Source organism: Staurois parvus, unplaced genomic scaffold (genome assembly GCF_062004578.1).
Source record: "Staurois parvus isolate SC_StPar_1 unplaced genomic scaffold, SC_StPar_1.0 ptg002780l, whole genome shotgun sequence".
Lineage (NCBI taxonomy): Eukaryota > Metazoa > Chordata > Amphibia > Anura > Ranidae > Staurois > Staurois parvus.
The window spans coordinates 1-18,832 of record NW_028320576.1 but is presented as its reverse complement, the minus strand read 5'-3'; the positions used below and the strand labels follow the sequence as shown (position 1 = coordinate 18,832).

Genomic DNA, 18,832 nt, shown 5'->3' with positions numbered 1-18,832 from the left:
TCCATTTTATTTTAGCTAATACACGGGTTGAATCCCGAACGATTTTTCATCCGAAAATCGGAAACGTCGTTCGCTCGGTAATCCGATGGCGCCATCAATGATTACGGAAATCGTCCGACCGAGTCATAAAGTTCTCCCCGTATAACAGGCGAAGATTCTGCTCCTTCCAGGTCACGGCTCGCGCGCAGATTCGTTTTGGAAAAAACGATCGAATCCAGAAAGAATTTTCTTTCGTAAATCTCTTCTAAGATTTTTTGTTTGAATTTCGCACCATTAGTGGGTCATAGAAACGGCCGATAATTCGAGTGACCATTAAGGCCGGCCATTCACGGGTCGAAATGCGGTTTGTTTTTCACAAATTTTCCAACATGCCCGATCACATTTCAGCGCTGTTGCACTTTATATGACAATTGCGCGGTCATGCGACACTGCACCCAGATGACATTTTTATCATTTTTCCATGTAGAGATTTTTTTTGCTGGGATTTATTCCCCGCTGGGGGTTACTTTTTTTGCGCTATAAACAAAAAAAAAGAGCAAAATGTTTGCAAACAGGTAACTTCTCCTTCACTGATGTGCGTTGATGAGTCTGCACCGATAGGCGGCACTGATGGGCACAGGTGGGCGGCACTGATGGGCACAGGTGGGCGGCACTGATGGGCACCACTGATGGGCACAGGTGGGCGGCACTGATGGGCACCACTGATGGGCAGCACTGATGGGCACAGGTGGGCAGCACTGCAGGGCACTATTGATGGGCACATGTGGGCAGCACTGTAGGGCACCACTGCAGGGCACAGATGGGCACCACTGCTGGGCACAGGTGGGCGGCACTGCTGGGCACAGGTGGGCGGCACTGCTGGGCACAGGTGGGCGGCACTGCTGGGCACCATTGATGGGCACAGGTGGGCGGCACTGTAGGGCACATGTGGGTGGCACTGATGGGCACCACTGATGGGCACAGATGGGCGGGACTGTAGGGCACAGATGGGTGGCACTGTAGGGCGGAACTGCTGGGCACCACTGATGGGCACCACTGATGGGCACAGGTGGGTGGCACTGATGGGCACAGGTGGGCGGCACTGATGGGCACCACTGATGGGCACAGGTGGGTGGCACTGATGGGCACAGGTGGGCGGCACTGATGGGCACCACTGATGGGCACAGGTGGGCAGCACTGATGATCAGTGCCGATCCCTTCTCTAACAATTGCCGGTTCTCAGCAGTACCTCCCTCAGGCTGCGATGTCAGGAAAGTGCAGCCGATAACCTGCAACTGATTTACCCGGAGATCTCCTCTGTCATTGGACACGGCTGATCACGTGGTATAAGGCCGCTGTGATTGGCCGTTTATAGTATGACGTGATCAGCCGTGTCCGTAGGACACAGTGATCACTGGTGGCGCCGGGTGCGCTCCATTGGGGGCGTGTTCTGGAACGACTTCCACGGACGTCGTCCCAGAACCAGATAACAGGGCAGTCGCCGTCCTTCAGCCAGAGCGGTTGGGAAGGTTAAATACGATCGATCAATAAAAATGTGTGCAAACTGAAAGTCACGAAAGCTCCCCAACGGGGGCTTCTATAAAAAAAGAAAAGAAAACTAATAATTAAAAAAAAAAAAAAATTCTAAAATAAAAATGGTAAAAAATTTAAAAAATAAAAAATTGTAAAATAAATACAGTAAAAAATGATAAAAAAAATTATCTTGTAAAAAATAAAAAAAATTAAAAAAGTAGAAAATAATTTAATATTGTAAAATAAAGATAAAAAAAAAAAAATACTGTAAAATAATTATGGTAAAAAATAAAAAAATCTTGTAAAAAATAAGGTAAAAAATAAAAAAATCTTGTAAAAAATAAATAAGGTAAAAAATATTGTAAAATATGGTAAAAAATGATTAAAAAAAAAAAAAACTTAAAGTAAAAAAAAGTTTGTAAAATAAATATAAAAAGGGCAAAAAAATTTAAAAATAATATTGTAAAAATAAATAAATTGTAAAAAAGAAAAAAAAAAAAAAAAAAAAAAAACTATGAAATGTGTTTTAAAAAAAAATTGTAAAAAAGAATATTTATAATGTAAAAAAATCCTTGCGGAATTACCAGGATCACAAAGGTCGCACTTGCGACCGTGCCCTGGTGTTCTGCCGCTGGGCTGGGAGGGAAAGACCCCGGCCGGGGGGGTAAAGGGGTCCCTTCATGGTTTCTTCTACCGGGCCCTGAAGGTTCTAGAGACATCTTTTAGGGGCATAAAGATTGCGGCCAGACCTATTGCAGGAATTATCAGATATCAGGGACTGGTGAAAGCCCCCCTGGACTCCAGGTATTGCCCTGTGGACTGGTACCCATGCCAAGCATCACCACCCCATGCAGGTCCCAGAGCTGGGACAGACAGCTGAGTGTAGGGGGGAGGGGGGGGGGTTGTCTTGGCCCCGTAGTTCCCATCATACCTGTAATACACCCCGACGTGTCCTTCTTCAATTTTGTGGATGGCGGAGAAGAGAGCAGCTGCAGTCAGTGCGACCCCCAGAGCCGCCAGAGCGCCGACATGGGACATCCTCAGGGTGCTGCAAGACACAGAGGACACTGAAGAGTACTGAGAATATAAGAGGCAGAGGAGTCTATATACTGCTACTGGTGTATACAGGAGATACAATGTATCCATTCACACCGCATCCATTCACACTGATCCATTCACACTGATCCATTCACACCGCATTCATTCACGCTGATCCATTCACACCGCATCCATTCACCCGCATCCATTCACACCGCATTCATTCACGCTGATCCATTCACGCTGATCCATTCACGCTGATCCATTCACGCTGATCCATTCACACCGCATCCATTCACACCGCATTCATTCACGCTGATCCATTCACACCGCACCCATTCACACCGCACCCATTCACACCGCACCCATTCACACCGCACCCATTCACACCGCACCCATTCACACCGCACCCATTCACACCGCACCCATTCACACCGCATCCATTCACACCGCATCCATTCACGCTGATCCATTCACGCTGATCCATTCACGCTGATCCATTCACGCTGATCCATTCACGCTGATCCATTCACGCTGATCCATTCACACCGCATCCATTCACACCGCATCCATTCACACCGCATCCATTCACACCGCATCCATTCACACCGCATCCATTCACACCGCATCCATTCAGTACTTGTCATGTCACCTCTTAACAAAACATGAACCCCCCACCCCCCCTCCCACCTCTGTGGGGGATCAGCTGACCCCGCCCCCACACGGCCGATGCGGTGGTCCAGGAATCTTCTTTATTCCTTAGGGCCTCCACAGAGGATCGGAGCCATTCTGATTGGTCAGAGTAGTCACATGACAGAACCGAATCTCTTCTGGATTAGGAGCCAAGTTTTCAAACTGCTGGACCACTGCAGCAGCTTCGTGGGTAATGACGGCCAATGACCTGCGACCGGAAGGGGGGGGGGGGGGGCAGCAGTTGGGGGTGTACATATGCTGCAGCAGGAATTATACCCCTCCCCCAATGCATTCAGGGGGCACTACCTGGCTGAAAGGGACCCATACCAGTGAATCCGGCATCCAATGCATGCTACTGCGGGGTTCAAAGCAGGAGGTGAGGGGCAACGCGCCCCCCCCCCCCCCCGCTGCCTGTCAAATGCTCTCTGAAGAGCGATCCAAACTTGAACCGCTCTTCAGAGCACACGTGTGTATTCTATCTTTGCAGCACGTGAGGGCCCCTTCCTCGGTGAGGGCCCCTTCACACAGAACCCGCTTTCTGAAAAGGAATCTGAATTCACTTCGCTCTTCAGAGAGCATTTGACAGGCAGCAGGAAGTCGTTGGGCTGCCTCCTCACCGCCCACCTTACACCCCGCAGTGCTGCACCGCATGCTGGAGTCACTGGAACGGGTCGCAGGCAGTGAGCAGCAGGCACTGTATTGTCTCCTCATCACCCGCTTTACACCCCTTGATGCCCCCACTGGGGCGCTGCAGCCGCATGCACTGTATGTGGGGGTGGGGAGACGTGCAGAGCTGCTGCTATGACCCGGGGGTATGAATGCTGCCACAGCCATGAAGCCGAGCTGCACGACCACAGCATGTGTACACCCCCGACCGCCGCTGACTCTGCACCTGAAGAAGGTGGTGGCTGGAGGGCGAGAAAAGTACAGCTCAACAGCAGAGATTTGTCGCCCTCCAAATGCTGGTGTGAACAGGTCCTCAGGGATCTTACATTTGATTTAACTACACAACATTAAAACACACATTTCTGATGCTTCTGTGATGCTTGGAAAATGCCGAGTGTGTGCGCTGAGTTTCCATTTGCTTTAGTAGTAACCCCCAGCTCTGCTGTCCCCCCCCTCAGTAGTAACCCCCAGCTCTGCTGATCCCCAGCTCAGTAGTAGCCCCCAGCTCAGTAGTAGCCCCCAGCTCAGTAGTAGCCCCCAGCTCAGTAGTAGCCCCCAGCTCTGCTGATCTCCCGCTCAGTAGTAACCCCCAGCTCTGCTGATCCCCCCGCTCAGTAGTAACCCCCAGCTCTGCTGATCCCCCCGCTCAGTAGTAACCCCCAGCTCTGCTGATCCCCCCGCTCAGTAGTAACCCCCAGCTCTGCTGATCCCCCCGCTCAGTAGTAACCCCCAGCTCTGCTGATCCCCCCGCTCAGTAGTAACCCCCAGCTCTGCTGATCCCCCCGCTCAGTAGTAACCCCCAGCTCTGCTGATCCCCCCGCTCAGTAGTAACCCCCAGCTCTGCTGATCCCCCCGCTCAGTAGTAACCCCCAGCTCTGCTGATCCATCCGCTCAGTAGTAATCCCCAGCTCTGCTGATCCCCCCCGCTCAGTAGTAACCCCCAGCTCTGCTGATCCCCCCGCTCAGTAGTAACCCCCAGATCTGCTGATCCCCCCGCTCAGTAGTAACCCCCAGCTCTGCTGATCCCCCCGCTCAGTAGTAACCTCCAATTCTGCTGATTCCCTCAGTAGTATCCCCCAGCTCTATTGACTCCTTCCCTCTCCTCAGTAATACCCCTGCTCAGTAGTAACCCCCAGCTCTGCTGATCCCCCCCCCCTCAGTAGTAACCTCCAATTCGCTGATCCCCCCCTCAGTAGTATCCCCCAGCTCTACTGACTCCCTCCCTCTCCTCAGTAATACCCCTGCTCAGTAGTAACCCCCTGGTTTGCTGATCCTCCTCTCTCTCTACAGTCTCCTCTCACATCAGACTATATAGCTGCCATGCTGTGCACTACGTTTGACATCTATTTCCTCCTATTCTGCTCCTCCAGCTCTGCTGATCCCCCCCGCTCAGTCCTCTCTCTCCACAACACCAAAGCGTTCTCATGTCGCACATCACGTGTGCCATCTGCTAGTTGCTCCGCTCATGTCCGAACCCCGCTCACCTTCCTGCCGCTCCACGCTGCTCACCAGATGTGACACTCCCAGAATATAGACACATGAACCCGGAAGTGACTGCTGAAGTCTTTCCGGTTGACTTGTTGGTTTCCCAGTGCATCCTGGGATATCTCATACCTGTAATACCTCCAAAACAAAGCGAAGCTAAAGCGGAATAAAAGCCCCTCAAATGCTGCAGGTGAGCTTTGTCATAGACTTCTATGGAGGCTTTGGAGACGCTCTGAAGTGCCAAGAAAGCGACACGAGGGATACTTTTTGCAGCAAAGCAACAGGAATGTAAGGTGACCATTTTATTTAGTGACGGGCTTTGCTAGGCGTTCAGGCCGGGTTCACACGGATGTGGAATTCTCAGCGTTTTCTGTGCGAATTCACCGCATCAGAATCGCACCCCATTCATGCGAACCGCTGCGGGTGTGTATGTTAAGTTAACCACTTCCCATCCGGCCGCTATATATAAAACGGCCAGACGGTGGCAGTGCAGGGGCGGGTTGCCCTTCATAAACGGCGCCCACCATTTTGGACTGTGCGCGCTCCCCGGAAGTGCGCGGCACCTCCATCCAGTGCCTGCTGTGTCCGATCGCTGTACAGGACCTCTGTGTGAGGTCCCGATCATGTGATCTCTGATTGGCCAATCAGTGATCCTATGAATAGGTGTAAACAAGATGTCACTTCTGACATTGCTTACTACGTGTGAAATCTGTGAATGATCACAGAGATCACATGGTACAGGGCTATTCACAACAGCCTTGTACCATGTGACAACCTGTGACCAATCACAGAAATACTGAGTGAGCTGTGATTGGTCACAGTTTGTCACATGGTACAAGGCTGTTGTGAATGGCCCTGTACCATGTGATCTCTGTGATCATTCACAGATTTCACACACAGTAAGCAATGACAGAAGTGACATCTTGCTTACACCTATTCATGTGATCACTGATTGGCCAATCAGAGATCACATGATCGGGACCTCACACAGAGGTCCCGTACGACGATCGGTGTTCTACTGTGTCCAGAAAGCGTGCACAAGCAGGGGGCGGGGAGGTTGTTTATAAATGGCCACCCGCTCCTGATCACAGGGAGCGCACAAGCTGGGAGCAGGGGGCCGTTTATAAACAGCCACCCGCCCCTGCACTGCCACCATCCGGCCGTTTATATACAACGTCCGGATGGGAGGTGGTTAAGAGATTTCCTGATTCAACGGGTCTGGCAGTAATCAGCCCTGGGTGTGGCAAGTGAAATTTAACTTCAGCTTTCCAAAAAATGTGGTTAATCCCAGTTCCTAATTCCCCCACTGACACCAATGATGGGGCACAATTCCTTCCAATGACACCAACGATGGTGCGCAATTCTTCCCAGTGACACCAACGATGGGGCACTATTCTTCCCAGTGACACCAACGATGGGGCACTATTCTTCCCAGTGACACCAACGATGGGGCACTATTCTTCCCAGTGACACCAACGATGGGGCATGGTTTATTGTCGCTGACGTCAGGACCTTTTTTACTCCCAATGTCCACAGTCCGGCCCCCCTAAAGTCTGAAGGACACTAAACTGGCCCTTTGTTTAGAAAGTATGGAGACCCCTTCCCTACGGCCTCTGCTTATATATGATTGGTCGTTTATATACATGGGCCGGACGGGAAGTGGTTAATAAAAGCGCATTCAATGCCACATTGGAAGCATGTGTAACCGAGGCCTAGTGGCGTGTTCTGTGGTATGAATTGGGACGTGGATCACGGATCTGCCCGTCTGGTTCATTCTGAGTTTGCAGACCTCAGCCTAGTATACATCTGTTGGGTGGATCAGGTAAGTCTTTACAATATAGGAAATACTTGTTCCGGCTCCACGTCTTCCTCTCGGCTCGCGGGGAATCAATAATGTAGTAAAATTACATTTGGTCGCACAGCGGCCTGGGAAAAGGGAAACTTGTTGACACTAAATCAGAGGCGCTGAGCCGGAGCGTCTGCACCTCCCGCCCTCCTCGCCGGCCCCGTGATTGCTATATGCCGAGAGAACTCCGGAAATCAATATCGGAGGCGTCAGTTCCTATCGATCATCCAACAAATGAATCAGGCGACTGATTTACGAGCGCCGGGCGGCTCGCTATAACTCGCGGTTCTGTCACTCGGCTGTTGTGTTCTTTTCGTGGCGCGCCGCCTAAGTGTTATTCGCTCTGACAAACCCCGATGGGATGCAGACGGGTAATGTCCATACCGATGACACCGCCGGAGGAGCGCAGTCTGCCATGACACCGCGGGCGAGTCACATCAGTGTATAGGGAAGAGCGCCGCCGGAGGAGCGCAATCTGCCACGATACCGCAGGAGAATCACATCATCATATAGGGAGGAGCGCAGCCGGAGGAGCGCAATCTGCCACGACACCACGGGCGAGTCACATCACTGTATAGGGAAGAGCACCGCCGGAGGAGCGCAGTCTGCCATGACACCGCGGGCGAGTCACATCGTAATGGGAAGAGCGCCACCAGAGGAGCGCAGTCTACCATGACACCGCGGGCGAGTCACATCATCATATAGGGAAGAGCGCCGCCAGAGGAGCGCAGTCTTCCACGACACCGCGGGCGAGTCATATCAGTGTATAGGGAAGAGCACCGCCGGAGGAGCGCAGTCTGCCACGACACCGCGGGCGAGTCACATCATCATACAGGGAAGAGCGCCGTCGGAGGAGCGCAGTCTGCCATGACACCGCGAGCGAGTCACATCATCATACAAGGAAGAGCGCCACCAGAGGAGCGCAGTCTGCCATGACACCGTGGCTGAGTTACATCATCTTATATGGAAGCGCGCCAACAGAGGAGCGCAGTCCGCCATGACACCGTGGCTGAGTCACATCATCTTATATGGAAGCCAACAGAGGAGCGCAGTCCGCCATGACACCGCATTTGTGGCAATGCATGCTGGGCTCTGTACGCATGGGCGTCGGCTTGTAGAAGAGGCGTGTACCGCCAGCTTTGACTGTTCTTTCTGCGCAGTGCTGTTGAGGCTTTTCAGGTTTGTGCGTGACATACCCCGCGTCCCATGGAGGGAAGCCAATCAATGCCATCCCGCCAGTCGCACGCATATATGCGGCCTCTTGGGGGTGGGCCTTAACGCCAACAGGGGTACCCCCCCAAAAAAAGTGTGCGCCCCTGGAACAGTTACTGGCCCCTAACAGAAAGCTCCCGATCTCTACTTGCTACAGCACAGCGGCTAAATGGTTAACACTTCCGCCTGGCAGTACTCGGGTCATTGGTTCCCAACCACAGCACCACCTGCCTGGAGTTTGCGTGTTCTCCCTGTGCCTGTGTGGGTACTCCGGTTACCTCCCACACGCCAAAGTCATGCTGGGAGGTGAATTGGCTCTTGTCTAAATTGTCCCTAGTATGTGTATGAATGCAAGTTGGGGACCTTCGATTGTACGCTCCTCGGGGGCGGGGACTGATGTGAATGTACAATCTATATGTAAAGCGCTGTGTAAATTGATGGCGATATATAACTACCTAAAAAAAAAATCATGTGATAGCCAATCACAGCAGTCATGTGATCACAAACCCCGCCCCCGAAATAAAAAAAACTACTTAAAAAGGTCAGGAGGCAATTCCCATGGGATGCCTCATGTGCGAGAAATGCACAAAAGAAGCCCCTGACCCCTTCTGCAAAATCACGCTTCCACCAATGATGCTGCGGCACCACGCGTGAAACCGCGCACTTGAGGAAATGCGTAGGGGTGCCAATAACCGCGTGACGAGCAGGCCTTCTGCTGACACCGTTTGTGTAAATATCAGCAGAAAATTACTTAGACCCCCAAATATTATATATAAGCAGACCGGAGGGAAGGGGTCTCCAAACTCTCTAAACAAAGGGCCAGTTTAGTGTCCTTCAGACTTTAGGGGGGACGCAAGGAATAAAAAAAGGTCCTGACGTCAGTGAGAATAAACCATGCCCCATTGTTGGTGTCACTGGGAAGAATTGCACCCCATCATTGGTGTCACTGGGAGGAACAGTGTCCCATCGTTGGTGTCACTGGGAAGAATTGCACCCCATCATTGGTGTCGTTGGAATTGCACCCCATCATTGGTGTCGTTGGAATTGCACCCCATCATTGGTGTCGTTGGAATTGCACCCCATCATTGGTGTCGTTGGTCTCCAAACTCTCTAAACAAAGGGCCAGTTTAGTGTCCTTCAGACTTTAGGGGGGACGCAAGGAATAAAAAAAGGTCCTGACGTCAGTGAGAATAAACCATGCCCCATTGTTGGTGTCACTGGGAAGAATTGCACCCCATCATTGGTGTCACTGGGAGGAACAGTGTCCCATCGTTGGTGTCACTGGGAAGAATTGCACCCCATCATTAGTGTCGTTGGAATTGTGCCCCATCATTGGTGTCACTGGGAGGAATAGCGCCGCATAATTGGTGTCACTGGGAGGAATTGCACCCCATCATTGGTATCAATGGAATTGTGCCCCATCATTGGTGTAAGTGGGAAGAATTGCACCCCATCATTGGTGTCGTTGGAATTGCACCCCATCATTGGTGTCGTTGGAATTGCACCCAATCATTGGTGTCGTTGGAATTGCACCCCATCATTGGTGTCGTTGGAATTGCACCCCATCATTGGTGTCGTTGGAATTGCACCCCATCATTGGTGTCGTTGGAATTGCACCCAATCATTGGTGTCGTTGGAATTGCACCCAATCATTGGTGTCGTTGAAATTGCACCCCTTCATTGGTGTCGTTGAAATTGCACCCCTTCATTGGTGTAAGTGGGAAGAATTGCACCCCATCATTAGTGTCATTGGAATTGCGCCCCTTCATTGGTGTAAGTGGGGGAATTATGAACTGGGATTAACCACATTTTTTTGGAAAGCTGAAGTTAAATTTCATTGGCCACACCCAGGCCTGATTACTGCCAGACCCGCTGAATCAAGAAATCATTTAAAATAGAAGTTGTCTGACAAAGTGAAGCACGCCAATAGATCTCAAAAAGCAACACATCATGCTGCCATCTAAAGGAATTCAAGAACAGATGAGAAACAAAGTCATTGGCATGTATCAGTCTGGAAAGGGTTACAAAGCCATTTCTAAGGCCTTGGGACTCCAGTGAACCGCGGTGAGAGCCATTATCCACAAATGGAGAGAACTTGGACTAGTGGGGAACGTTCCCAGGACTGGCCGGCCAACCAAAATGACTCCAAGAGCACAACGGCGACTCCTCCAGGAGGTCATAAAAGAACCCAGAACAACATCTAAGGAACTGCAGGTCTCACTTGCCTCAGGTAAGGTCAGGATTCAATAAGAAAGAGACCGGGCAAACATGGCCACCATGGGAGAGGTCCAAGGCCAAAGCCACCGGTGACCAAAAAGAACACAAAGGCTCGTCTCACATTTGCCAAATAACATCTTGATTGTCCCCAAGACTTCTGGGCAAATATTCTGTGGACTGATGAGACAAAAGCTGAACTTTTTGGAAGGCGTGCGTCCCGTTACATCCTATGTAAAACATCATCCCAACTGTGAAACATGGTGGTGGTAGTGTGATGGTCTGGGTTCAGGACGTCTCGCCATGATTGATGGAACCGTGAATTCTGCGCTCTACCAGAAAATCCTGAAGGAGAATGTCCGGCCATCAGTCCCTGACCTCAAGCTCACGCACACTCGGGTTACGCAGCAGGACATCGATCCCACACGCACCAACAAGTCCACCTCTGAATGGCTCGAAAAAAAAAACAAAATGAAGGTTTCGGATCGGCCGAGTCAAAGTCCGGACTTAAATCCGATGGAGATGCTGTGGCGTGACCTTCATCAGGCCGTCCATGCTGGGAAACCCTCCAATGGGGCTGAATGAAAACAATTCTGCAAAGAAGAGCGGGCCGAAATTCCTCCACAGCGACGGGAGAGACTCATCGATTATCGCAAACGCCGGATCGCAGTTGTTGCTGCCATGGGGGGGGGGTGTTGCAACCAGGTATAAGCTTTACTTTTTCACACAGGGCCAGGCTTTTCCCCTTAATAAAGGAAATCATCATTTAAAAAAATTGCATTTTGTATTTCCTCGGTTATCTTTGTGTAATATTAACGTTTGTTGGATGATCTGAAATATAGAAAAGTGTGAAAAATATGCAAAAAAAATAAAATCAGGACGGGGGCAAATACTATTCCACAGCGCTGTAGATCAAGAGTGCCGGCTTCACTTGGTGCTGACCCATCAGGGGTACGTAACATGGAAGATGGAGGAGTGGCAGGGTACGTAACATGGAAGATGGAGGAGCGGCAGGGTACGTAACATGGAAGATGGAGGAGCGGCAGGGTACGTAACATGGAAGATGGAGGAGCGGCAGGGTACGGGGAGCAGCAGCGTAAGAGGAGGGGCAGTGTAGGAGGAGCGGCAGGGTACGTAACATGGAAGATGGAGGAGCGGCAGGGTACGTAACATGGAAGATGGAGGAGCGGCAGGGTACGTAACATGGAAGATGGACGAGCGGCAGGGTACGTAACATGGAAGATGGAGGAGCGGCAGGGTACGGGGGAGCGGCAGGGTAAGGGTACGTAACATAGAAGATGGAGGAGCGGCAGGGTACGTAACATGGAAGATGGAGGAGCGGCAGGGTACGTAACATGGAAGATGGAGGAGCGGCAGGGTACGGGGAGCAGCAGCGTAAGAGGAGGGGCAGTGTAGAAGGAGGGGCGGCAGTGTAGGAGGGGCGGCAGGGTACGTAACATGGAAGATGGAGGAGCGGCAGGGTACGTAACATGGAAGATGGAGGAGCGGCAGGGTACGTAACATGGAAGATGGAGGAGCGGCAGGGTACGGGGGAGCGGCAGGGTAAGGGTACGTAACATGGAAGATGGAGGAGCGGCAGGGTACGTAACATGGAAGATGGAGGAGCGGCAGGGTACGGGAGAGCGGCAGGGTAAGGGTACGTAACATAGAAGATGGAGGAGCGGCAGGGTACGGGGAGCGGCAGCGCAGGAGGAGATCAGTGCGGGTTTGCAGAGGATTTTAGTTGGCAGAAAGTTTGTCTTTCTGATGTAAAATGTCCAGATGGCTCCACAGCTATTGCTGGCATCTTCAGCCCCGATGCCCAACCTGCGGCCCTTGGGTGTTCGAAGTGTGGCCCCTGAGCCCCAGCAGAGGTTTGTAGAAGGGCCATAAATAGAAATCTCTCAGTCTCAGGTCACACCTCCCTGGTCTCTGTCTTCCTCCTACAGCACGACTTCAGCCTCCAACTACTGGTCAGGTCTGAGCATTCCTCTGGTAAGTCTCCAGTCTAGGAGTGACCCTCCCCCCACCAATACCGACCTACCCGACCACTTACAGTCCAACCTTCACAGACCACAGAGCTGCCCTCCAAAACCTCACTAGTGGCTTACTATTGTGGCCTCCACCCCTCTCTGCCAATCCCTCCACTGACCTCTGGAGCCTCTCCCATCCTCTGGACCTCCCTACCCCGATCTGTCTGGCTATACCCTACTCTGTGATCCCTGATCCTCTCTTCAGGGAAGTCCATCCCACCTTCACCTAATGACTGAGCTTTACTTCTCCCTCAGCCCATCCCCCACAGGTATTACCTTTAGTATGTCATGCTCCTCCCCCTCCCTTCATCAAACTGTTGGTGCTGTAGATCCCGTGTAATAATAGTGATGGGGGAAGTCTTCTCTATATATAGATATATACACATCCTCCTCCCTCCACTCCACCAAGCAAGCCTGCTTTGTAACCCTCATCAACACCCTCTCCTCCAGTCCTCACCGGCTCTTCTCCACTTTCACCTCCCTACTCTCTCCCCCCCCCCCCCCAGCACCTCACTCACCGCCCACGGGATTGCCAATCACTTCCAAAACAAGATTGACGCAATCCGTAAGGACATCACCAATACTCAACCCACCTCCCCACCCAGCCTCCCTCCCTCCATCACCCCCGCAACTCTCCCCTCCTCTGACCTCGCAACTGCCCTGCCCCCCACCACACCTAACGTCCCGCACACTACAACCTCCCCAACACTCCGCTCCTTCAGCCTTGCCACCATTGGGGAGGTCACTAAGGTCTTCTCAGAAGCCCACCTCACCACTTGCCCCCTTGACCCTGTCCCCACACAACTCCTCCGGTCACCCTCCTCCTCCGTCCTACGCTCCCTCACCCACATCTTCAATCTCTTCCTCACCACTGGCGCATTTCCCTCCCCCCTAAAGCACGCGCACATCACCCCCATACTCAAAAAACCCTCCCTGGACCCCACCGACCTGAACAACCTCAGACCCATCTCCCTGCTTCCATTCACTTCTAAGCTCCTTGAGCGCCTCGTCTACACCCGCCTGAGCTCCCACCTCACTGATAACAACCTCCTCGATCCCCTACAGTCCGGCTTCCGTCCCCTACACTCCACCGAAACCGCCCTACACTCCACCGAAACCGCCCTACACTCCACCGAAACTGCCTTACTCAAATCACCAACGACCTGCTAACCGCCAAAGCTAATGGCCACTACTCAGTGCTCCTACTCCTCGACCTCTCTGCGGCCTTCCACACAGTCCACCACCCCCTCCTCCTCAAAAAACTACACTCCCTCGGCCTCAGAGATTCTGCTCTCTCCTGGCTCTCATCCTACCTGTCACAATGCTCTTTCAGCGTTACCTATAATGCTACCACCTCCCCCTCCCTCCCCCTCTCTGTTGGGGTCCCCCAAGGCTCTGTCCTCGGGCCCCTTCTCTTCTCCATCTACACCTCCTCCCTTGGCCAACTGATACACTCTCACGGCTTCAACTATCACCTCTATGCCGACAACACAAATCTATCTCTCCACCCCCCACCTCACCCCCTCAGTCTCCACCCCCCACCTCACCCCCTCGGTCTCCACCCCCCACCTCACCCCCTCGGTCTCCACCCCCCACCTCACCCCCTCGGTCTCCACCCCCCACCTCACCCCCTCGGTCTCTGCCCGAATCACACACCTACTGAGCGACATATCAGACTGGATGTCACTCCATTTCCTCAAATTAAACCTCTCCAAAACCGAGCTCCTGATTTTCCCCCCAGCTCGCGCCCCCCCCCCTATCCTCTCCATCACGACCAAGGACGCTACCATCAGCTCCACCCCACATGCCAAAGTCCTGGGTGTCACCCTGGACTCCCACCTCTCCTTCCAACCCCATGTCCAATCGTTGGCAAACTCATGCCGGCTCCACCTCCGCAACATCTCCAAGATACGTCCATTTCCCACCCCAGACACTACTAAACTACTCGTTCACTCCCTTATTATCTCACGTCTGGACTACTGCAACTCCCTCCTCACTGACCTACCTCATCGCAGACTATCCCCGCTCCAGTCTATCCTGAACTCAGCGGCCAGACTCATCCACCTCACCAACCGCTCCGTATCTGCCACCCCCCTCTGTCATTCCCTCCACTGGCCTCCATTCAGTGTCCTCCACCCGCCTCTGTCATTCCCTCCACTGGCTCCACCCCCTCTGCCAATCCCGCTCTGCTCCTGCAGTGTTAAATGGAGGGACCACCTTACATCAGAGTCCCCCCCTAAACCAGACCCCCCCCTTCCCCAGGGTCTCCCCTTACATTGGAGTCCACCCTTATATCAGTGTCCCCATCAGAGCCCCCCCCTTATATCAGTGTCCCCATCAGGGCCCCCCCCCTATATCAGTGTCCCCATCAGGGCCCCCCCCCTATATCAGTGTCCCCATCAGGGCCCCCCCCCCTATATCAGTGTACCCATCAGGGCCCCCCCCCCTTATATCAGTGTCCCCATCAGGGCCCCCCCCCCTTATATCAGTGTCCCCATCAGAGCCCCCCCCCCCTTATATCAGTGTCCCCATCAGGCCCCCCCCCTTATATCAGTGTCCCCATCAGGGCCCCCCCCTTATATCAGTGTCCCCATCAGGGCCCCCCCCCCCTTATATCAGTGTCCCCCTCCCTTATCTCCGAGTTCCCCCTTATATCAGAGCCCCCCCCTTATATCAGTACACCCCCTATACTGTCATTCCTCCCATCTATAACACACATGGACAGGTTGGGGCTCCTCATATCTGGGGCCCCCGGGGGCTCTGAGGTCATAGAGGTGACAGTGGCCCCCATCTCTGATCACAGCTCTTCCCTCTCTCCCCTCCCCCCACATATACAAAGCCCCCCCGCCGGACCCCCTTTCGCTCCTCAGCCTCCTCCCGCTCCCCTCACCTCGGTCACGGCTCAGTCGGTGGATTCTAATCTTCTTTCTCTCACACCAGCATCCTCTTCTTCCGGGTGTCGCTAAGCTGGATACGTCATCAACCCAGGACCGAAAAAAACGGCCATCTTTGTTGTGGGCAGCGCGGGAATACAGGGGATCATGTGTCCGTTCACCAGCAGGTGGTGCTGTGGACCGCTAAATGGAAGGAGCCATCGCCTGAACACCTGAGACCTCCGACTCTATGGTGGTGTGGTGACAACAGAGGACGGATCTACCTTCTATATACCCTACATACTGTATATACCGCCTCCCTCTATATACTGTATATACCCCCACCCTCTATATACTGTATATCCCCCCACCCTCTATATACTGTATATCCCCCCACCCTCTATATACTGTATATACCGCCTCCCTCTATATACCCCCCACCCTCTACATACTGTATATACCGCCTCCCTCTATATACTGTATATACCCCCCACCCTCTATATACTATATATACCCTCCTCTATATACTATATATACCCTCCACCCTCCTCTATATACTATATATACCCTCCACCCTCCTCTATTTACTATATATACCCTCCTCCTCTATATACTATATATACCCTCCACCCTCTATATACTGTATATACCCCCCCACCCTCTATATACTGTATATACCCCCACCCTCTATATACTGTATATACCCCCCACCCTCTATATACCCCCCACCCTCTATATACTGTATATACCCCCCACCCTCTATATACTGTATATACCCCCTCCCTCTATATACTGTATATACCCCACCCTCTATATACTGTATATACCCCCCACCCTCTATATACTGTATATACCCCCCACCCTCTATATACCCCCCACCCTCTATATACTGTATATACCCCCCACCCTCTATATACTGTATATACCCCCTCCCTCTATATACTGTATATACCCCCCACCCTCTATATACTGTATATACCCCCCACCCTCTATATACCCCCCACCCTCTATATACTGTATATACCCCCCACCCTCTATATACTGTATATCCCCCCTCCCTCTATATACTGTATATACCCCCTCCCTCTATATACTGTATATCCCCCCTCCCTCTATATACTGTATATACCCCCTCCCTCTATATACTGTATATACCCCCTCCCTCTATATACCCCCACCCTCTATATACTGTATATACCCCCCACCCTCTATATACTGTATATACCCCCTCCCTCTATATACTGTATATACCCCCCACCCTCTATATACTGTATATACCCCCCACCCTCTATATACCCCCCACCCTCTATATACTGTATATACCCCCCACCCTCTATATACTGTATATCCCCCCTCCCTCTATATACTGTATATACCGCCCACCCTCTATATACTGTATATACCCCCTCCCTCTATATACTGTATATACCCCCTCCCTTTATATACCCCCCACCCTCTATATACTGTATATACCCCCACCCTCTATATACTGTATATACCCCCTCCCTCTATATACTGTATATACCCCCACCCTCTATATACTGTATATACCGCCTCCCTCTATATACTGTATATACCCCCACCCTCTATATACTGTATATACCCCCTCCCTCTATATACTGTATATACCCCCACCCTCTATATACTGTATATACCCCCTCCCTCTATATACTGTATATACCCCCTCCCTCTATATACCCCCCACCCTCTATATACTGTATATACCCCCACCCTCTATATACTGTATATACCCCCTCCCTCTATATACTGTATATACCCCCCACCCTCTATATACTGTATATACCCCCTCCCTCTATATACTGTATATACCCCCCCACCCTCTATATATTGTATATCCCCCACCCTCTATATACTGTATATACCCCCCACCCTCTATATACTGTATATCCCCCCACCCTCTATATACTGTATATCCCCCCACCCTCTATTTACTGTATATACCCCCCACCCTCTATATACTGTATATACCCCCACCCTCTATATACTGTATATACCCCCCACCCTCTATATACTGTATATACCCCCACCCTCTATATACTGTATATACCCCCCACCCTCTATATACTGTATATACCCCCCACCCTCTATATACTGTATATCCCCCCACCCTCTATATACTGTATATACCCCCCCACCCTCTATATACTGTATATACCCCCACCCTCTATATACTGTATATACCCCCACCCTCTATATACTGTATATACCCCCCACCCTCTATATACTGTATATACCCCCCACCCTCTATATACTGTATATACCCCCACCCTCTATATACTGTATATAAACCCCACCCTCCTTTATATAATAAATATACCCTCCACCCTCCTCTATATACTGTATCAGGGGAGGAATGACAACTCATGGGGCCCCCGGGCATTAGGGGATCATGGGGCCCCTGTGTCCTTGCCCAAACTCCAAAAAATGTATGAAAGGTACCAGGGGCATCTCATGGGGCCCCCTACTGACCCCGGGCCCTCGGGCAGTGCCTGAGTTTCCAAATGGTCTGTCCGCCCCTGTTCTGTATATAACCCCCACCCTCTTCTAGATACCTTGTATACTGTATATACTCTCCTCCTCTATATACTATATATACCCTCCACCCTCCTCTATATACTATATATACCCCCCATCCTCCTCTATATACTATATATACCCTCCACCCTCCTCTATATACTATATATACCCTCCACCCTCCTCTATATACTATATATACCCTCCACCCTCCTCTATATACTATATATACCCTCCACCCTCCTCTATATACTATATATACCCTCCACCCTCCTCTATATACTATATATACCCTCCACCCTCCTCTATATACTATATATACCCTCCACCCTCCTCTATATACTATATATACCCTCCACCCTCCTCTATTTACTATATATACCCTCCACCCTCCTCTATATACTATATATACCCTCCACCCTCCTCTATATACTATATATACCCTCCACCCTCCTCTATATACTATATATACCCTCCACCCTCCTCTATATACTATATATACCCTCCACCCTCCTCCTCTATATACTATATATACCCTCCACCCTCCTCTATATACTATATATACCCTCCACCCTCCTCCTCTATATACTATATATACCCTCCACCCTCCTCTATATACTATATATACCCTCCACCCTCCTCTATTTACTAATATTTATCTAAGAAGAGAATGATGAGGGAATTTACTACAAACTGGAACGGCCAATCAGCTTCAAGCTTTCATT

General features: G+C 51.3%; 1 protein-coding gene across 1 annotated transcript in view; it reads right to left on the bottom strand.

The window, feature by feature from the left end:
* Positions 1 to 15,689, bottom strand: part of LOC149429136 (erlin-2) — a 59,158-nt gene extending 43,469 nt beyond the window's left edge. The window contains exons 1-2 of the mRNA XM_089666689.1: positions 15,590 to 15,689; positions 2,444 to 2,560 (exon numbers count right to left, since the gene is read on the bottom strand). Coding sequence (XP_089522815.1) covers positions 2,444 to 2,550 — 107 coding nt within the window. The 5' untranslated portion in view covers positions 2,551 to 2,560; positions 15,590 to 15,689. The remainder of the gene's footprint in view (positions 1 to 2,443; positions 2,561 to 15,589) is intronic.
* Positions 15,690 to 18,832: the final 3,143 nt, after the last annotated feature.